At 35.8% G+C, this 21,843-nt stretch overlaps 1 protein-coding gene across 2 annotated transcripts in view; it reads left to right on the top strand.

Annotated features, from left to right (window-relative positions):
- The window catches only part of CLTC (clathrin heavy chain), a 60,244-nt gene extending 41,630 nt beyond the window's left edge, over nucleotides 1-18,614 (top strand). Inside the window, exons 15-33 of one of the 2 annotated variants that reach the window (XM_021704338.1) lie at nucleotides 758-883; nucleotides 1,437-1,579; nucleotides 3,481-3,715; nucleotides 4,389-4,511; nucleotides 5,470-5,615; nucleotides 5,851-6,034; nucleotides 6,206-6,398; nucleotides 7,063-7,220; nucleotides 7,402-7,566; nucleotides 7,687-7,794; nucleotides 7,874-8,041; nucleotides 8,172-8,321; nucleotides 8,416-8,547; nucleotides 8,874-8,984; nucleotides 9,859-10,029; nucleotides 10,385-10,606; nucleotides 11,852-11,872; nucleotides 15,416-15,491; nucleotides 17,581-18,614. In XM_021704338.1, coding sequence (XP_021560013.1) covers nucleotides 758-883; nucleotides 1,437-1,579; nucleotides 3,481-3,715; nucleotides 4,389-4,511; nucleotides 5,470-5,615; nucleotides 5,851-6,034; nucleotides 6,206-6,398; nucleotides 7,063-7,220; nucleotides 7,402-7,566; nucleotides 7,687-7,794; nucleotides 7,874-8,041; nucleotides 8,172-8,321; nucleotides 8,416-8,547; nucleotides 8,874-8,984; nucleotides 9,859-10,029; nucleotides 10,385-10,606; nucleotides 11,852-11,872; nucleotides 15,416-15,491; nucleotides 17,581-17,705 — 2,757 coding nt within the window. In that variant the 3' untranslated portion in view covers nucleotides 17,706-18,614. The remainder of the gene's footprint in view (nucleotides 1-757; nucleotides 884-1,436; nucleotides 1,580-3,480; nucleotides 3,716-4,388; nucleotides 4,512-5,469; nucleotides 5,616-5,850; nucleotides 6,035-6,205; nucleotides 6,399-7,062; nucleotides 7,221-7,401; nucleotides 7,567-7,686; nucleotides 7,795-7,873; nucleotides 8,042-8,171; nucleotides 8,322-8,415; nucleotides 8,548-8,873; nucleotides 8,985-9,858; nucleotides 10,030-10,384; nucleotides 10,607-11,851; nucleotides 11,873-15,415; nucleotides 15,492-17,580) is intronic. The other variant, XM_021704339.1, reaches the window with a different exon arrangement.
- Nucleotides 18,615-21,843: the final 3,229 nt, after the last annotated feature.

The raw sequence follows: 21,843 nt of genomic DNA, 5'->3' as shown, positions 1-21,843 counted from the left end.
TGCTTAGTTGTACTTCCTTAGTAGACTGACAGAGGAATCATTTATTGAGGAATGTTTCACTGTGTATAAATGAATTCCTGATGGAAACTGTTGTTTTTTGTGCTGTACCTTATGTCTGTGGAATGTAACAGGACATGTATCAGGTAAATGCCCAGGTACAGGTCTTACCTACCTGTCTGTAACATCTGTGTCAATCTATAAGTAGGATTATAGCTTGGTATTTGTAATGGTAAAAGTGATTGGTAATTTAAAGATGTCTTTTCCTTTTGTGTTTTTTTTTTTTTTTTTTTTTTTTAACCATCATGCTGCTCCTTGTAGGCTTTATTGTAATAGTGTTAGAGGCTGGCTATATAGATTGGATTTGGGAGGGGTAAAAAAAATCATTAGTTTGAAACAACTATGAGCCATTTATGCCGTAATTTTCAAATGTGACTGTAGTTCTTAAGTCAACTCCAAACTCACTTGCAATATTACTATTAATGAAAGTCCTACTGTGATGATTTTATATTCTAAATGCCACTGGTGGCTCACAAATCTTAATTTGTTACTTTTTTTGATAAAGGGTGGATGTGGAAAGGACTTGGTATTTTGCTTAGTAAAAATTTAGTGGAACTGGGATAGGTGCACACTAGCTCCCGGGGCATTTCTAAGTTTATGTGGGCCTCTCCCAGCAGTGTAGAACAGATTGTCATATTATACATAGATTTGATAGCTCACAGAAGGAGAAAACTAAGGCTTCATTTTGTTCTTTTTTCAGGAAGCGAAGCTAACAGATCAATTACCACTTATCATTGTATGTGATCGATTTGACTTTGTCCATGATTTGGTGCTCTATTTATATAGAAATAATCTTCAAAAGTATATAGAGATATATGTACAGAAGGTAAGTACTACTTAAAAATACCTTATTGTAAATTTTACTTCTCACACTCTGGAAATCTTCATATCCTTTTGAAACTGTACAAAAGAGTGGTCTGCTACAGTTCCTGTCAACGCCCCCTCCTCCCCGAATCCTTATTTAGATTAGAATTTTACCTTCATGTTAAGCATTAAACAGAACTGACTGCTGTAGTTGAAAAAGTTGGGTGACCTACACACTACTTGATAACACAACCCCTGAGATACCATGTAGATCCAGTAGATAACCATGTAGAAAAGCCGTTTTGCTATAATGGAGGCCTTTTACTTAGTCTTCCATAGACATTCTGTGATATAGCTTCTTTGGATGGACTGACTTAATTTATAGCAATGCTGAGATAATTAACCAACCCAGACTTCCTCCTGACTTTTTCTGTCTACTTGTAAATTTAGACTCTTGGTTTATTACTGAATTTTAAAATTGAGCTTAAAAGAGGGAAATGAGTTTAATTTTTTAAAAAACTCCTTTTTGCTTTGCTTATTAATAACATAATGACTTTTTTTTGTTTTAACCATAGGTGAATCCAAGTCGACTTCCTGTGGTTATTGGAGGATTGCTTGATGTTGATTGCTCTGAAGATGTCATTAAAAATTTGATTCTTGTTGTAAGAGGTCAATTCTCTACTGATGAGCTTGTTGCTGAGGTTGAAAAAAGAAACAGGTGTAGTACCATTTTAACCTACACAAATGGGATAAATTAGTAGTCTTTCTCAGCATGCTAATGGATAAAAAATACGGACTGTCATTTGCCTAAAAGCTATTCAATAAAACATGGATCATAATTCCCTGGGGACACCTAATTTAGAAGTGATAAGCTAGCTATAATGCTGGGGAAAAAATCTGTTTTAGAAAACATTACAGTTTTGTCAGACATTATTTACATGTTTATAATTACAGCTGTGTGGGTTGACTGTATGTTTTTAATGTAAACTGTGTAAAAAACCTGTTTTTAGTTAGGTACGACACCACTGTTTTAGTAACTAATTCTTCTCTAATTTATGTCAAGTATAATGAGAGAAAAGAATTCCCTGTGTAACTGTGGGTTAAACTGATTTTTAATTTGAACCTTAATGTGATAATATGAATTCTGAATTTCCAGGAGAGGAGAATATAGTATAAGTGCTTCTAATATTTATTATACCATGAAGTCTTTTTTTTTAGCTGGGACATTTTGATGAACTAGTGTGTTTAGAAAGTGTTGATGTAGTAAATGAGGTTGGTAGATTGGTCTAACAGTGGGGAAGTTACTCTATGAAAAGATAACAAGAAAACCTATGGGGTTTAATTTTAACCTGAGTTGGCATAGGTATCCTAGAAATGATATTTGTAGAATTTGTATTTGAATATTCCAAGCAGAAAAATTCTGTATTCAAGGACAGTGGAGATATAGAATATAATATTGATTTTAAAAGCTTGAGCCTAGTTTAAAATTATAGGTCCTAACAATTTAACATTTAGAAAGAGGTTTCAGTTGAGTCTTAAATCTAATACCTGAAAACAGTCTTGTTTGTTTGTATATTCCAAGCAAATAGCCAGATAGTTATAGTTAGACAATTTGGTCTTTAAGTTACAAATTATATTGTGATAAACTAGATTCACACGTGAGTCACTAGTCTAGATGTGCCTTAGCTAATGTTTATTTTTTCAGTTGCCATGGCACATCTGCTTTGGTTGCACTTGTTTATAGCATCATGATTTTTTTTTTTTTTTTGCCTTAATGCAAATTTGTGTCTTTACCCTAGTTGGGAGTATGTTATAGCCAAAATATGACCTACTGTTTTTCCTTTGGGTGCTTTTATTTTTATTATTATTATTATTTTAATGTTTAAGTAATCTTCTTACCCACTGTGGGGCTTGAATTCATGACCCTAAGGTCAAGAGTTGCATGTTCCACCAACTGAGCCAGCCAGGAGCCCCCTCTAGGTGCTTTTAACACTTCAGCCGTGGTCAAAAGGACCATTGAAACATAAGCTATAGCTTAGTGAAACCATGATCCTTGGTGTTGTGATTGTATGACTTCTAGAATTACTAAAGCCAGAGCTTCTAAAGCCACCAGATTTTGTTCACATTGTGTATTTAGGGTATTGCCCCCTTTGGCTGTAGGTAATGTGTTAATTGTGTTAAAATTATAAGGAACCGTAGATAATCTGGCCTATTTTCTCATAGGACATTCCCATCTTACTTCCAAAGAAAATTTATCTGAAGTCTGGATATTTTGTCCAGTATAAAAAAAGAACAGTATGAATCTATAATCTCTTTTTTTTCTGTTTCCTATCTAAATAACGTAGCACATAGGTCTGGGAGATTCTAAAGAGAGTCTTTTATACCTTTTGTGTAATCTTGGGCAAATCATTTAGCCATCTCTGAATCTTAATTTCCCAATTTGTAATAGAATTGTTGAGAATTCAAAATTATGTATGGGAAAGCATATTATATACCGTAAGGTACTTCTGTAGTTAGCATTGTCAAGAGTTGTATGGTTTTTTTTTTAATAATATATCATGTGTGGCTTTGTGTTGTTTTGTGTGTATATGTGGTTTTTTGTTTTGTTTTTAATACTAGGTTGAAACTGCTTCTGCCTTGGCTAGAGGCCAGAATTCATGAGGGCTGTGAGGAGCCTGCTACTCACAACGCATTAGCCAAAATCTACATAGACAGTAATAACAACCCAGAGAGATTTCTTCGTGAAAATCCTTATTATGACAGTCGAGTTGTTGGAAAGTATTGTGAGAAGAGAGATCCACATCTGGCCTGTGTTGCTTATGAACGTGGCCAGTGTGATCTGGAACTTATTAATGTGAGTATTACTAGCTAAATGTGTACAGAGAGAAGGCTGCATTTTTAAAAACCTGTTGTATAATGTTAGTGAATTTTGAGTTTCACAGTGGCCTTACGTAATACAGAGCATTCCTTGTAGATGTGTGCTTTTTAAAAAAAACTTTATCTGCCACTAACTGTGAATTTAAAGTAGCCAAAATAGTAAATTAAGTCTATATTCACCTATTAACATTTTAACCCCAGTAGTTTTATCACTTGTGTTCTCATACACTCTCATACATAAACACACATACACACCATACATACATATATATGTATATGTGTACATACGAGAATAAGTTGCATACCTCTTCAGTGTGTATTTCCTAAGACTAAGGATACTGTTTTCATAACCACACTGTAGATAGCAACTTCAGTGATCTTGACACTGACAGAATAATTTTAAAATCTGTCTTACTCTAATTTTGTCATTGCCCCAATAATGTCCTTATTTTTTCCTTTTAATCTAGGATTACATATTGATTTTTAATAAAAACTTGGTTATAACCTATTCAAGTTTGTATGTAAAAGTGATGGATTTTTTAAAACGATATACAGGGTATATATCATAGGAAATAGCCTTTAAAACTAAAGTTAGTGTATAAAAAGTCTTTACTTTTTATCTTGAAACTAACCTAATCTATCTTATTTAGGTTTGCAATGAGAATTCCCTCTTCAAAAGTCTTTCCCGCTATTTGGTACGCCGAAAGGATCCAGAATTATGGGGTAGTGTGCTGCTGGAAAGCAATCCTTACAGGAGACCCCTAATTGACCAGGTAAAATTGGCACATGTGGTTAAGGCTCATCTTTTTAACTATGAATAAAACCTTTCCCATCATCATACCCATAAGTACTCAAATGGATCATATTTAACTATGAGAGAGGGCAGTAAAAAGTATAGAAGAAAACAAAATTATACTAATATACATATATATTGCACATACATCATAAATTGAAAACATTTTTTTAAAACCCTAAGAATTGAAGGTTGTTATAATGGTTCTTAAATTCTCCTAGTAGAAGTACAAATATGGAAAAGAATAAATTGAAGGTTATTAATTTTTCGTTCCTCTCCTAGGAAGCATTTCTAAGGAAAATTCCCATTTTAGATACAAAGCTTCCTGGAGGGGCACCTGGGTGGCTCAGTTGTTAAGCGTCTGCCTTCGGCTTGGGTCATCATGCCAGGGTCCTGCGATCGAGCCCCGCATCGGGCTCCCTGCTTGGCGGGAAGCCTGCTTCTCCCTCTCCCACTCCCCCTGCTTGTGTTCCCTCTCTTGCTGTGTCTCTCTCTCTCTGTCAAATAAATAAATAAATCTTAAAAAAAAAAACAAAAACAAAAACAAAGCTTCCTGGAAAAAATATTTATTGAAGCACCCGAGAGCCATACAATTAGCCAAAAATAGAGGAATTACTGAGTCCCTATTGCCACATCTATGTAGTTGAATTCATATTTACCTATGAAAGTGATGGTGAGGAGTGGTTATTATGCATAATATTTTAATCAGAGAAAAAGAGAAATTATATAATTAGGATGGTTTTTCTAGAGCACGGAAGTACACATGATGTGGGTATATGTGGGTAAAGGTGTAGAAAAACCTTTGTGTGGTGAATTTAAAGGTATTTCTCCTTCATTCTTCAAGTTTTCTACTGAGATGCCAGCTTATTCGTATTAGATAATGTCTTGATTTTCAGTACTTAACTCCCTATATATATATTTATCTATTTACTCTGTAGGTTGTACAGACAGCTTTGTCTGAGACTCAGGACCCTGAAGAAGTGTCAGTAACTGTCAAGGCTTTTATGACTGCAGACCTTCCTAATGAACTCATTGAACTGCTGGAGAAAATTGTCCTTGATAACTCTGTATTCAGTGAACACAGGTATGTTATAAGAAGGGCCTATTGGCTATTTATATTCAGTCTTAAATTATGGCCTATCAGTTTTGAGAAGGAACAATCAGAGACAAAGATTAGAGAATGTTGTTTGAATTCTGACTCTTCTGATACCCTCCTCTTCTCACCCTGCCTTTGAGACAAAAAACTCTTCATAGCCACAGTGTTTATTCTTTATGACTAATAAGCTTTTGAAATAATGCAAATTTTTTTTTCTTAAAAGGAATCTGCAAAACCTCCTCATCCTCACTGCAATCAAGGCTGACCGTACACGTGTTATGGAGTATATTAATCGCCTGGATAATTATGATGCCCCCGATATTGCCAATATCGCCATCTGCAATGAGTTGTTTGAAGAAGCATTTGCCATTTTCCGAAAATTTGATGTCAATACTTCAGCAGTTCAGGTAGATCTTCAGATTGCCTGAGTTGATTTAATGTATGCATTGCGCTGTTAGGCCCAGCATAATTGATTGCTTTGGCAATAGAAAAGCAATAAAATCCTAACTGTTTAAATGTAATTGCTATGTGGCACAATTCATTCTGCTATAACCCAAATTCAAAAATTGGTTGCCTAGGTCTTGATTGAACATATTGGAAATTTGGATCGGGCATATGAGTTTGCTGAACGCTGCAATGAACCTGCAGTCTGGAGTCAGCTTGCAAAAGCCCAGTTGCAGAAAGGAATGGTGAAAGAAGCCATTGATTCTTATATCAAAGCAGATGATCCTTCATCCTACATGGAAGTTGTTCAGGCTGCCAACACTAGTGGTATGACTTCTTTCTTTTATGTGTTTGTGACCTCAGAAAATGTACCTAAGCTATGATTAAGCATTAAGATACTGGTCTATTCTGAATTTATATAGGAGTGAGATACTGCATGGTTACTTGTTGAAAACATTTAGCACTCCATCTTAGTCCACATATAGGGGGGCTGCATTTTGTGAACTTACAAAGGTCCATAGGGAAGATTAATTTTCTATTTTGAAATCTCACAAAATTCTTTTTAAGATTTTATTTATTTGAGAGAGAGAGCGAGAGGGAGCACAAGCGGGGAGTGGGGGGAGGAGAAGCAGGCTCCCTGCTCAGTGGGGAGCCCAATGCAGAACTTGATCGCAGGACCCTGGGATCATGACTTGAGCCAAAGGCAGATGCTTAACTGACTGAGCCACCATACAACCCTGAAATCTCATAAAATTCTGATCGAGTTCTAATCTTACAACTTTAAGGGAAAGGGGAATTCAGCTATTCATTTGGTCAGTGATGATACAGAAATGTAATAGAAATTTTGCCATTTTAGATACATTTCTTCATTTACATTTGTTATTCTCTATATTGTTTCCTTAGAAAGGAAATTAACAATTCTCATTTACTTGAGTGAAAGGGTAAATGTTAGGATGTTAGTGTTTGGATTTATTTTCTTCTTTATAACTAGGAAACTGGGAAGAACTAGTGAAGTACTTGCAGATGGCCCGTAAGAAGGCTCGTGAGTCCTATGTGGAGACAGAATTGATATTTGCCCTGGCTAAAACAAACCGCCTTGCAGAGTTAGAAGAGTTCATCAATGGGCCAAATAATGCTCATATCCAACAAGTGGGTTTCCTCTTTGGATTTTTTTCAGAGTGTAAAAATAAACTGTTAAGCAACTTTTTAAATAGTATCTAACCTATCACAATTGATGATTTCCAAGAAAAAATGTTTCTCAGTATTAAATTGTGACTTTGGGAAGAGGATTGAGTTTACGCTTACTGAAAATGGATTGTGTTTGTTTCAGGTTGGTGACCGTTGTTACGATGAGAAGATGTATGATGCTGCTAAATTATTGTACAATAATGTTTCCAATTTTGGACGCTTGGCATCTACCCTGGTTCACCTTGGTGAATATCAGGCAGCTGTTGATGGAGCTAGGAAAGCTAACAGTACTCGAACATGGAAAGAGGTAATCTCAACACCAGTTTGAGTGAAGAATTTAGATTCTTAGAAATCTCTTTAAACTGATTAATTGAATTAACCAGCCATGTTTATATTTGAGTTTACATAATTGAAATTTTTGTTACAGGTCTGCTTCGCCTGTGTAGATGGCAAGGAGTTCCGTCTTGCTCAGATGTGTGGGCTTCATATAGTAGTACATGCAGATGAATTGGAAGAACTTATTAACTACTATCAGGTAATGAACAGGACTCTTATTAATTGAGAGCTATTTCCACAGATAGTCTTATCTTTAATTGTGTATTTCCCTTATTTAGGATCGAGGATACTTTGAAGAACTGATAACCATGTTAGAAGCAGCATTGGGACTTGAGAGAGCTCATATGGGAATGTTTACCGAATTAGCTATTCTATATTCTAAATTTAAGCCACAGAAAATGAGGGAGCACCTGGAGCTGTTCTGGTCCAGAGTGAATATTCCTAAGGTAACCTAACCTTTTAACATTGTGAGGTGGCTCTGTAGCTGTAACTAAAACTTTAAAATATCTTTCCTTTTTTAGGCTTTTGCTAGAATTACAGACTCCTATCTAAAACAATTCAGTCTTTCTTACGTAGGTGCTTAGAGCTGCAGAACAAGCTCATCTTTGGGCAGAATTGGTGTTTTTGTATGACAAGTATGAAGAATATGACAATGCCATAATTACTATGATGAATCATCCAACTGATGCATGGAAAGAAGGGCAGTTCAAAGATATCATCACCAAGGTGTGTGGTCTGCTTCAGAAGATAGAAGCTTCGAAAGGAGAGAGCTCATTAGGAAATAACTCTTAACTTACATATGGATTTTTCCCAATTTTAGGTTGCCAATGTAGAACTATACTACAGAGCAATACAGTTCTACTTAGAATTCAAGCCTCTGTTGTTAAATGATTTGCTGATGGTGCTGTCTCCACGGTTGGATCATACTCGTGCAGTCAATTATTTCAGCAAGGTAATTTTAAAAAAACTTCAGAACCTCAGGGCAATGGCTTAGTTGGTTAAATGGCTGCCTTCGGCTTGGATCGTGATCCCAGGGTCCTGGGATTGAGCTCCACATTGGGCTCCCTGCTCAGCGGGGAGCCTGCTTCTCCCTCTCCCTCTGCTGCTCCCCCTGCTTGTGCTCTCTCTCTTTCTGTCAAATAAATAAATCTTAAACAACAACAACAACAAAAAACCCTCCAGAATCTCATAGCAAGGAACTAAGACATATTTCAGTAACTTTTGTTGAACTTTAAGGATATGCATGCTATGTTTGTAACAAAACTCTTTGTTTTAAAGGTTAAACAGCTACCACTGGTGAAACCATATTTGCGTTCAGTTCAAAACCACAATAACAAATCTGTGAATGAATCACTGAACAACCTCTTCATTACAGAAGAAGATTATCAGGTAAAACCTTTTAGTTCTTGCATCTCAAAACTCAGGTTAGGATTGAGTCATTGAGTTGATATGTTTTGGGGGAAAAAAGCCCATTATCCCTTAGGTTGTAAGCAGTAGGTACTTAGATGCCTGGGATCTAAATTTAGTTATGTTTTCAGGATTGATAAATCTGAGTTTTAATTGCCAAGTTTGCAGAATTTTGCTTAGATCATGTCTTAGTTAATGCTTTAGAAAAATATTATGGTTACTTTGTCCCTAAGCATCTAGATTTTAGGTGAGGTTCAAAAAGTCTTTGATCTCTTAACTAGTCCGTAAAACTTACTTGGTATTAAGTGTATTTATTCACTGCTTTTCTTGCTCAATAGCATATTAGTATCTGTCTTTTAATAAACTTTGCCTTGTGAAGAATTTTGCAAACACAAAATTAAGAGTTGCCTTTTTTCTTTCTCTGTCAACATGATGGGTTCAGATCTCATGCTGATCTGTATTACTAAATATCGTGTTTACTTGTATCAGGAGTTTCTCTAAAGCATAAAATCTTATCCTCCAAATTAAAATCCTCCCATTTTCATAACTATGCAAGTTCTTGATACTGAAAACCATGGAGAAAATTGCACCTTTAGAAATTTTATAGTACCTTTGAGGACTTTATTGTTACATAATCAAATTGAAGAACCTCAATACTTGTTCAACTTGCAACTTTCTGGCTTGATGCTTCAATCTAGGCTGTTGTATTATAAGGCTCATTGATCAAGTTGTATTTTATACATACACATCATACAGCATATTGGTCAAGTCATATACAGTAATGACTTCTTGATAAAAAATGATGGAACAAATTTTAAACTAAAACTGATTTGGCATTGGATTTTTTTTTTTTAAGGCTCTGCGAACATCAATAGATGCTTATGACAACTTTGACAATATCTCACTTGCTCAGCGTTTGGAAAAACATGAACTCATTGAGTTCAGAAGAATTGCTGCTTATCTCTTCAAAGGCAACAATCGCTGGAAACAGAGTGTAGAGCTGTGCAAGAAAGATAGCCTGTACAAGGTGGATAAAGTTGGTGGGGGCAGGCCTATTAAATCAAGTACTAGATCTGTCTGATCCTAAAAACGTATATCTGAAGTGATTATGGTCTATACAAGTATTAGTATATGAAAATTGCCTGTAAGCTCCCATTTGAGGGGGATGGTAATTAAGTCAATTTCTTGATTCTAGGGGTCATCTTCTGTTTATTTCAAAACCTCTGTTTAAAAAAAAAAAAGTTACCCTGTCGTCTTTTCTTTCAGCAAATTTCAGTTTAAATGATGTGACTGTGATGTTTTTCTCCCCCGTTGTATTACTCGTTTTGCCAGTTTAGTATATTTGAGTTTAACATTTGACCTTCATCCTTTCCTTTGAATAGGATGCAATGCAGTATGCCTCTGAATCTAAAGATACTGAGTTGGCTGAAGAACTCCTACAGTGGTTTTTGCAGGAAGAAAAAAGAGAGTGCTTTGGAGCTTGTCTTTTTACCTGTTACGATCTTTTAAGGCCAGATGTTGTCCTAGAAACTGCATGGAGGCACAATATCATGGATTTTGCCATGCCCTATTTCATCCAGGTCATGAAGGAATACTTGACAAAGGTAATGGTGCCTCTGGGTGTATTCAGAACTACTTATCTTGAGGATATATAAAATTCCACATGCAGATTTATTTTTCCAAATTTTTTTCTCTAGTAGAAGTTTAAGTCATTTGGTTGTCATAAGATATTTTTGTTCTCCAGAAATTTGTATGTCTGACAGAGGACCTTGAATGGAAAGGGAATTCAAACATAACTTGTCAGAATGTTTACCCTCCCATGTATTTCTGAGGGTAAATAGTGTTATGTCTATGTTGTATGTTTGGGTTTTTTTTAAACCTCTACTAAAAAGATTTTTTTTTCCCCCAAAGTAACATCTTCCTCAAATCCGTTCTTGTAACTCAGATATCCATAACTTAGTAGTATAGATTCCCTTTTATTTGGTGGCTTCTTGACTTTAATATGTCTGCCTGTTTCTTCTGGGGAAGCAAAATCTATATTCTTTGTAACATCCCATTAATCTTCTCAGTATTTTGGTAGCTTAACCCCTAATTTAAAAATATCATAGGTTAATAATTAACAACGTATTACCTCCAAATGCGCTAAACAAGCTGTGGGTATAATCATCTTACAAAATTCACTTATCTTAGTGTCCCTTTTTGGTGTCATAATATTTTTTTTACTCACTTGATCCTCAACAATTACTGGCTCTTTTCCTGTAGAACATTTTAAAATGGTCCTAAAGGATCCATTTGTTAAAGCAAAACATGCTTATTAAAATCAGTTTCACATCTGATCTCTTCAGCATGCCTGAGTAAAGGGGAGAAAAAAGGTACTACTAATGGCCCCCAGTATGAGTATTTCCTTAGGTTGCTATCTAAGTAGATACCATTGTGTTCAGTTATAATTTTTTAAGAATTAATATTTTTGGTATAAAAACGACTTGAAGTCCAGTATAAGAAAATGGTTGCCTTATATTAGCCATAGATGAGAATAACTTCTTTTCATATGCATAATGCCAACTTAAGAGACCTGGCTCTAAGCTGCTGTTAACCGAAATGCTGTAAGTTTTACTAGCGATAAGCTGCTTTCTATCACACTGACTCTAGCATAAATTCTTCTGCAATAAGCTCTGAAGTTTAAAAAAAATTCTAAATTTTGCTTCCAGTATGCCCTTTATTTTCACTTCTCATGCCTTTTTTTGTGGTTAGATGTTTCTCCCCTAAACCTTTGTTGCTGATTCTACCTTTTTATGCTCAATATGGAATTTGATTTTTTTCTAAGCTGCACCTTCTGAATTCCTTTGCAGGTTGATGCAATAAAGGAAAAGGTGAAAGTTGATTCTTTTCCATCTTTAAGTCTGGAGGACTAAGTCTAAGGAATTTGCATGATTTTTTTCCCTTCCTTTTCTACACTGCTGCTGCTGCTTTTTCCCCCCCCAATAAATTTTCACTAAAGCCTCTGCAAGTCCCTTGAAACATAACTATAATAGAGCTGTAGGACATTAGTAGATGTTTGCTACTAATCTGCTAATAGGCTTTAGGAAGGGCAGGAGGCTAATCAGTAGTTGGTTCACAGTCTCTCTTAAATATATTATTAAAAACCGAGCATGGTGAGTTTCCATATTAATTCCAAAGTTTCAGGAAATTTCTCTTCCCTGTCAGGGTATCTGGACCATAATAGGATTTTCTTAATACTCTAAATAAATTTAAGCAGCCTCTGGTTTTATTTTGTGAGCTTGCCTGACAGTTGTTGAATTTATGTATGTATATATATGCCCTAAAAGGCTTTTTGGGGTTTTTTTTTTTTGGTATTGAAGGACTGTGATCCAGTTTCTGATCTCTTGATTCTTACTAATTTTTTGCTGAAAGTAGGTACAAGAGATACTAGCTGCTTCCGAAGAGACTTTCCTCATGTTTCTCCAGGTGTCCAGTTCTTATGGTGCTAGTCCATTTTCAAGAAGAATCAAAACTTTTTTAATCATGAGAGTAGCTTGCTATAATTGTTGCTAAGCAACATGGATTATTTCTGTATATAACAAAGCAATATTAACTTCTTCCTGTAATTAGGCACCTTTTGGTTGCTGCTTCCTTCATTGGCTTGTCTCCATCCCATTATAAATGAAACAAACTTATGTCTGGTATCAGATTGTTGTAATAAAAGGGTGGGAAGGTAAAGGAAAGTTGAAACAAATTTGAAAGAATTTGGGTGGGGGACAATGCCTTGGAATTATGTTGAACCAAACTGGAATCACCATTGGAACTTAGGGCAAACCTGAGTAAAATGCATTGTGTGTGAGGCCCTTCAGCAGCTAGTAAGCAAGGCAGTTAGAAAGCGTGTGTGTGAAAAACAGGTAATTGAACTGCAGTGTTATGCATTGTTTTAAATCAAGCATGTACAACAGTCATTGCAATTACATCATACTACTTTTGAAACTCTTAAAGCATTGCTGTGGGCTGTGTGTGTTTCTTGAGAGCCTGTATAGCAACAGTCATCTTCAGATCTCACTTCTTGCTTCAGTACTTTTGCCTTTTTTTCATGCACACATACACCAGAATAACTGACTGCATGTTAACTTTTCCTCTGCAGCATATTGCAGTCTTTGTGGAAAAGCCTTTTACATTTTAGTGAATTTTTAGTAGTACAGATGGAACTGAACTCAGTGACATGCTTACCTCTAATTTTTCTTTTTAAATCCAAGGATCAGAAACTTTTGTTACAGCTCTTAACAAAAGCTTGTGTTCATAAAAGCCTTCTCTGCTATTTTTTGAGCAATCTAAATTGGGTCATGGAAACAAAAATTGGATGTTGCTGTGCCAGAGGCTGTCCTCTTATATAGAAAAATAAAAATTTTTTGCTTGATTTGATGCTGTTCCTTCAGAGTTACTATTTTTTGTTTTTTTCCCCTCTGCCCAACCTGCCTGTGTCCACATGCCTGGGCATTGTGATATTGCTAGTTCTTATAAATCTTCAATGTACTACTTTAATAGGACGTCTTTCTTGAACATCTGACTCAGATTCACCTCTGACCTTAATGTTTAAACATGTGTTCACTTCAGATTCTTTTCCTTGAAAGTCTGGAAATGTATTATGCAGTGGTGACTTTTTTTTGGTTGGTGTTTCATTTTTCTTCTAAGAACTTGGAAGTTATGTACACTCATCCATGTATTTTTTTGTATAACCTCTTTAGCTCACTCTTGGATACTGTTAGCAAAACCCTATCTGACCCTTATGGCACAGACTGTGCTTTAAAGTATACAGCTGAAATAATTTTTAAGTTTGAATGCCAAATATTGGGTATTTCTTATGGTACTTCTACTCCATGGTTGTTTTTAATTTGATATTGGGGTAATTTTTAACACATGAACACTTAGGCTATAAAATAGGAAAATAGCATACAAAAACATAACCAACCCTTTTCCTAGTGTAGAAAAACCACATTTTATCTGAAGACATCTCAACTTTTTCCTCAAACTTACTATTCTCAAATTATTCCCTGATAAACTAGAATGGGTTTGATTTACATTTATAATATTTAATATGGGACAAAATATGTATAAAATACTGTCCTGACCTTAATAACCTATGTGAAGACCCACACGCACTATTTTAAATAGTTTCAAATAGAAACTACGGGCTACTTTAACCTCTTTAGGACCCAGTCTTTATAGCTTTTCACTGCAGTCTGCATGTCTTTTTTTGTGGTTTTCACTATTTGCCTTTTTGAGGAATATGCCATGAACATTCATTAAAAGTTTTTCCTGCACTCTGCCCCTCATCTCACCCAGCGCACTTAGGACTTTGAAAACCACGAGTAATAGATAACATCAAAATTTGAAGTTTTGGTTTTACCTCAAGTATAATGATAGACTTTTAAATATCGTTTAAAATGCAGGTGGAAGTTGTATAGTAGACACATCCCATAAGCCCACTGCCCTAATATTTCTCCCCAGTTCTTCACAGAATTAGAGAACCGAGTCATGTTAGTTCTAGAACAAATTTTGCAGAATATCTTATTCGGCTATCATTATACAGAAATTTGAGGATCAGTGTAATGGTTTGCCAGGGTCACTCAACTAGCTTGTGGAAGGACCTATGTATTCCAGCTCCTTTCTTTCATTTTTTCAAACATTTGGACTCCTACAGTATTAGTTCTGTCTGATACTATCCACTTTTATTTAGGGTAGTTAGCATGTAATAGCCATTTACTTCTTTGCTTAAAGAAAAGCAAAAAAAATTCTTCCTCAAAGACATTGGGGCAAAAATTAGGCATTCCTACTACTATTTCTACTTCTTTAGAAAATAGAGCATTAAAACATGCAGCCTGTCTTTATCTGAAAAGATGGAATATGGAGCCACTTTGTGTCTTAAATTTCAGTCCACGCCTGTAACAATTATCAGCAGAAACTGTGCACAGTTGGCAAAAGATAGCTTATTCCAAATGAGTATTTGTCCAGTCATTAACTAATTTACTTCTTTGGATATCTTTTCCTTTGGGGAGGGAAGTCTTGCCTGGTCATGAGTTCATTATTATTACCTATGACATGGTTTAAACTTCATTTGAAAAAGTGGTTCCTTCTCGTTATTTCCCTCCCTCAGGCTGGCTGCATCCTAGCATGCCCAGTTTTAGCCTGGCGTGAGCTTTTATGGCATTTATAAATCCCTCCTTCCTGAGGGTTTATAATGACAGTGCTAAAAATCACCTTGACTGAACTATGAACATTGCCAATGAATTTGAGGGGGGCCTGAGAATGTTCTTTAGTCTGTTTTATTTTGACAAAATTTAACACACTAAGGCTTTTCCACTTTCTGCCATAAACCTAGGTTTGTAATACTTTTGAGATGCTAAGTAACATTACCTGTTTTTCTCCAGGTGGATAAGTTAGATGCTTCGGAATCACTGAGAAAAGAGGAAGAACAAGCTACAGAGACGCAACCTATTGTTTATGGTAATCTTGCTCTCTTTTTAACCCTACAGAAAAGTAGTAGCCAGACGTTTTCATTCTTTAGGGATCCTACCTCAAAACAGAAATATAGTAAGTTTCTAAAGTGCGAAAGGCTCACTGAGTTTAGGAATAATTCTACCATCTTTTTCTGAAAACAGTCTTAAATTAGACCTTGACATTATTCATTAAGGTCATCTTAAATGCAAAGACATAATAAAAAATGGTCACTTAAGATCATAACTTAAATTTTCCTATTGCCTGCTCACTGATTCGTAAATTACTAAGAAAGAAATATTAGTGAATTTAGTTTTCAGAAGTGCAGAAGGTAAGAGAACATGCCAAGGCTGTCTTTAGTGTGCTTTTCATAGAGTACTCTTTAAGTTCTAACCAGGGCAGAGAACTGGGTTATTTCCATTTGAGAACTTTCCAGAGAGATAGGATCTTGAGACTCTCAGTGAATATTGAAGGCAATTTAATTTCTTCTCTGAACTACTTCCCTTTTCCCTTTCACTTTTGGTGAACAGACTCATTTGAACAATGAATTAGAAGGATATAAATTATAGCACTATAGCCAGGAAAGCTTTGGAGGAAAGCTTAAAATTGTGACCAGCTTGCTAAAGGAAATGATAATATACAAATATATTATGACAGTTATCTCCTTTTTATTATAGATAAAAAGGATTTGGGGAATTTAGAGGACTGTGTAGTTTTGATAAAGTTGGAGAAGATAAATTTAAAAGTAGATTAAAGATGATTAGATTAAAGCAGGTTAAAAGATTCGAGCAAGATGTTTGACATATTTGAGATAGGAAACACAGTAGGAACAATAATACTTCGGGGGCACCTATTGAATTTGGCTTGTGTTCAGAGTGTTTAAATGGAGAGTCTTTCTAGGCAGTTGAAAATTTCAGTATCAAGGGTTAAAAGTTATTTTTACAAACTGCTGGTTTCCAAAAAGAATTTACTCACAAACAACAATTTTGGTTGTTCACAAAAAAGACAGACATGAGGTCACTTGTCTGAGAGAAACCTTGCACTAGGTTTACATTCATTCAGGGGATTAAGAATACTTCTTTTGTGGGGGAGTGGGTAGAGGTATTATGTCGTTTTCTCCCTTTAAATAAGCCAGGTTTTCTGTAGGTGGTTTTCTTTATGTGGTCAACCACTATTTAAAATACATAAGAGTGTTGGGGCGCCTGGCTGACTCAGTCAGTAGAGCCTGTGACTCTTGATCTCAGGGTTGTGAGTTCGAGCCCCACTGTTGGGGGTTTACTTAAAAATTTTTTTTTAAATGAAGTACGTAAGAGTGTTAACATAGTATTTGAAACAGGTTGTATACTCTAATGTATTCATATCTAATGCATATTTAAATGTCTTGTTATTTTTCTCTTAATTAGTACTAGATTCTTCGCTAGATATGCATTAGATTACCATTTCATTTCATTACTATTTAGGTATGTTTAAATCAGTGATTTTTTTTTTTTTTTTTAAGATTATTTTAGAGAAAGGGAGAGATCTCGCGTGCATGAGAGCAGGGGCGGGGGAGAGGGAGAGGGAAAGAGGGAATCTTAAGCAGACTCCCCACTGAGTGCAGAGCCCACCTTGGGGCTTTGATTGCATGACCCTGTGATCTTGACCTGAGAGTCAAGAGTCAGATGCTAACCTACTGATCCACCCAGGCGCCCCTTTAAATCAGAAATTTAAATCTAACTTTAAAAGTTCCTCTGTGGGAAAAACACGTCCATTAAAAAATTAAGCTTTTCTGTGCTTATTATATTGTCACCAGATATTGTGCGAATACAGCTGTCTTGCTCGGTCATGTCAGACATGCCCGTGAATATTGCTTTAAATGAAATGAGATATCATAGTTATAGTTCTGTCCTCTGCCCTGAATTGTTGGCTTTTTAGGCAGAACCCTTCTTAGGGTGATTGTCATGCCAAAATTGTGATAGAAGAGCCACCACCAAACTCATTCTAAGCTGTGATTGTTGTTCGAGTGGGTGAGATTAGAGTGTCATAGTCCTACAATGCTAACAGTTTCTCCCACCTCCTGCCCCCCACCCTCTGTCCCTTCCATGTTTTTCTTCTCTAGGTCAGCCCCAGTTGATGCTGACAGCAGGACCCAGTGTTGCAGTCCCTCCCCAGGCACCTTTTGGCTATGGTTATACTGCACCACCCTATGGGCAGCCACAGCCTGGCTTTGGGTACAGCATGTGAGACAGAAAGCTGATCCTGTAGTCGCCTATTTTCATACTGAAACATCGTCTCTACCCGCTTCTCAGTTTATAACGGGAAAACAGGCACATGTTCTTAATAACCTTTATTTCATGAAGGACTACTTTTTGTTTCTAACTATAAACTCGGATCACCTGTGTTAAAAGCTTATTTCACATTCCGCATCATTTTAGAATTTATTTTCAAAGGGGAATAGTTTCAATGTTTTATTCACTTGGGCTTTTTTTTTCTCCCCCCTCATTCTTTGAAGAACTGCTTAATACTTAATCTGTTGTGAAGAACCTGATTTGCACTCTGTAGTGTTTAAAGAAAAAAAAAAAACTCTAATATTGAATCTCTTAAATTTAGTGTATGTAAACAGCTTTCGATATGTATTGTCTAAATGCATTTAAATCTTTTACTTAAAAGCTACAGCAAAAATATTGGTATGTGACCATGTAAGACTGTCAATGCCAACAAAGACAACACTAATCAGCATACCCTACATTGGATTGCACTGCTCTCCAAATTATTTGAAAAATGCATTACAGACAACTTGCCTGACTTTTAAATGAGCATAAAAGGCCCTCTAACCTATGCAGGTTTCCTCATTACGCATATAGAAAATGCTAGTGTGTTTTTGCTCACTTCATATGTAACAGGTGCCCTTATGTTGTGCTGTATCCTGTGCTTTTTCTGTGGGACCATTCCATTCAGGAACAAAGCGCACCATGATTCCAATCTGTGTGTATTTACTAACCCTTCCCTGAGGTTTGTGTATGTTGGATATTGTGGTGTTTTAGATCACTGAGTGTACAGAAGAGAGAATTCAAACAAAATATTGCTGTTCTTCAGTTTTGTTTGTGGAATTTGAAATTACTCAAATTTAAAATAAATTACTGGACTGTGGAAATAACATGTAGAATGGCAGTTTTAATTAAATAATCTCTCAAATTTAAACCAAAAGAACCATGGTTGTGATAGTTTCATATTGGATACTGAGGCGCAGTACAGTGAGGCAGGAGCACAGAAGTGGAATGAGGATTGGGACATGTGAAAACGTAGCATTGCATCATGTGCATTACTGTAGTTAATAAGGTCTGAAGAAACAGCACTGTAGTGGGCTACATTTTGGCTATCTCCATCATTTTAACCAAGTGGTACCTTAGGTTTTTCTCTAACCATTTCACTTAAATGTACAGATCATGGATGTTCTATTAACTTGAAATAAAAGTATATAAGCATGTAGTTAACATACTGTCCCTTATCATGAATAGTAAGGGCCCCCACATTATGGGTACTTTAAGTCGATTTTTTTTTTTTAACCAGTGTTTGAATTCAGCCCTTTTTGTTTATGGCTGAGAATATTACTTTTAAGTTCATTTCATTGTTAATCCTCAATAGAGTTAGCCCCCTACCTAGCCTGTATTGCCCTGTAATTCTCTACGTAGGGCAAATGACCATAAGCTGCATGGAAGGCTTTTTTCTTTTTTTTAAACTTAGAACCCCTGCCCTTCCCCACTTTTAATCATCCCATCCCTTATTTTCCTATCCAAAATTATAGTATTAGGTGGAAAATTCCTTTTTTGGTTTTTCATTCTGCAAACATCTGGCTGTACTTGTTTCTGCTGGATCTCTCTCTCCCCTTCCCCCCCCTTTCTTCATCATTATCAAAATCATGAGGGAGAATAGCAATGATCCCTGGGAGTTCATTCATTTCAGAGTCAAGATTTGTTCTTCTGGACCTTTCCTGTACTTTGAATCAGCTGTGGGTTTGTTTTTGTTTTTGTTTTTCCAATGGAATAATTCATCTCTTTTCCTTAAGTTAAATATTTATTAAAGGTTTTCTTATAACTTTAAGAAATGAAAAAAAGCCATTTTAATGTGATACTATGTCCAATGATAGTTTCCACATAAACCATCCATAATGGGCTATCGTAGAAAGAAACTGTGGTGTATGACATAGGTTCAAATCCTGAGCAAGCTGAACCTCTGAACATGTTCCCTCTTGTGTATGTTAACACGATGAGTACTTTCCAGAATTATTTTCAGGAGTATTTTTAAATCTCAAAATGCCTACCTACCTCAAGACTTGGCAGTAAAGTATTATACAACAAGTGGTAGACCAAATTGATCATTTATTTTAAGATGTCTTCCCAAACATTACTCTGAATAGGATGATGGTCTGGGAGAAGGAACTAAAAACAGGGCATTAAGAGTTCTTATAATTCTCTAAATTTAACTGAAACAGGAGGGAAGAAGGGGGAGAGAGATTTAATGGGAAACCTCTCAGGAGGTAAACATGTTTTCAATGATCTTTGTACCATTGTACCAAAAAATCCGATACTTGTTGATATTCAACATAGACATTGTACAACTTAGTACAATAGGAACACACTGACATGATCTCCAAGTAGGGCTGCTTGAATTTTCTGTAAATTGATTTAGTCATGCAGACATTCTCACACTAGTGGTTCTCAAACTTTAAGATCCTTTTGTACTCCTAAATTATTGAAGGTCCCAAAGAGCTTTAAGTGGAATTGTAGGTGTTGATATTTACTGTATTAGTATTTAAAACAAATTTTTAAAATTCATTTAGGGGCGCCTAGGTGGCTCAGTCATTAAGCGTCTGCCTTTAGCTCAGGTCATGATCCCAGGGTCCTGGGATCGAGCCCCACATTGGGCTCCCTGCTCCATGGGAAGCCTGCTTCTCCCTCTCCCACTCCCCCTGCTTGTGTTCCCTCTCTTGCTGTGTCTGTCTCTGTCAAATAAATAAATAAAATCTTGAATTCATTAAATATAACTTAAACTCATTGCATGTTAAACAATTATTAATCAACCATATTTCTCAAAACGAGTGGTATTGCACTTTTTTTGCAAGTCTCTAAAGTTCATCTCACAGAGGACTGCTGTATTCTCATGTTTGCTTCTATATTATATCAGTATATTGCATTTTTAAGTATGTGAAGAAAGTCTAGCCTCATGCAGATAATGTAATTAGGAAAGGAAAGGAGTACCTTTTGAGATACTTGTCGTTAGTTGAAATGTGGAATCTGAAACCGTTAACACTGAACTTTTTGTGATGTTATATTAAAATCCATTAGTCTCTCTCAATAGATCTTTTACCCATGCATGAAAAGAATGAACTCCCAGGGATCATTGCTATGGTTATATCATGCATTGGTTATATGGAAAATACTGATTCACTAAGTTGTACAGGTCTTCTAAATATTGACAAGTATCTTTAAAAAAATATTTGTGAGGAACACTGATATCATCAGAAAAGTCTTGGGAAAAAGTTTTGGGAAACTTGGGAGGAGAGGCAGAAGTTTTCCAGAATACTGTCAGTTGTTTTCCTTAAAATGATTGGGTCATTTAATTTATGAGGAAATACCTGCCAAACACCCAGGTGTGGATGGATAACTAGTTTGTCAGTTCTTTCAAGTAAAAATCTTCTATGACAAAGGCTGCTAGTTCAGCTCAGCTCACGATTCAGCCACACATTTTTTTAAGACAACATTCATATTTCAGTGTGTACCAGAAGTGTTTAATATTACAGAGAATATTAAGACAAATAGAAATAGTCAAGGGTCAAATTTTATTTTTACTGCTTTATCAAGGACATTAAATGAACTTTTTTTTTTTTTTTTTTTTACCGTGAGTATAGGGCAGTGAAGTACTACTTATATAGGTATGGTGCTCCTGTCTTGATTTGTGAAAGGTGCCAACAGTTTTACCCACCTTTGCAAATGTCAACACAGCAAAAAAAAAATGTCTTAGTATTACGAAAATAGTTTTGACCCCATGGAAGTATCTTAAGGACCCTATGGGCTCTGCAGAATATACCCTGAGAACTATAAGATTAAGCACCCTGTAAAATAAATACTAAGTACAGGCGAACTAGGAAATAAGCATAATGTATTTCCAGATTTACTAGAATTTGTGTACAGTTCATCCTAGTAGATGTACCATGATTTCTTACAGTTACTTGAGTCAGCCACAGCAGGCCATCCTGTTGGGAATGCACGGTCTTTGAACTTGGAGCCATCCGTCTCTGAGGCAAGCCTCAGAAATTACTGAGCTAGAATCATGCATTTATGATTGAGTTCTCATCTCAGTTACATGCTGTTGCATCACTTTT

This window comes from Neomonachus schauinslandi, chromosome 15 (genome assembly GCF_002201575.2).
Source record: "Neomonachus schauinslandi chromosome 15, ASM220157v2, whole genome shotgun sequence".
In the NCBI taxonomy this organism is placed as follows: Eukaryota; Metazoa; Chordata; class Mammalia; order Carnivora; family Phocidae; genus Neomonachus; species Neomonachus schauinslandi.
Note: the sequence above shows the minus strand (reverse complement) of the source record. Positions and strands in the feature narration are given on the sequence as shown.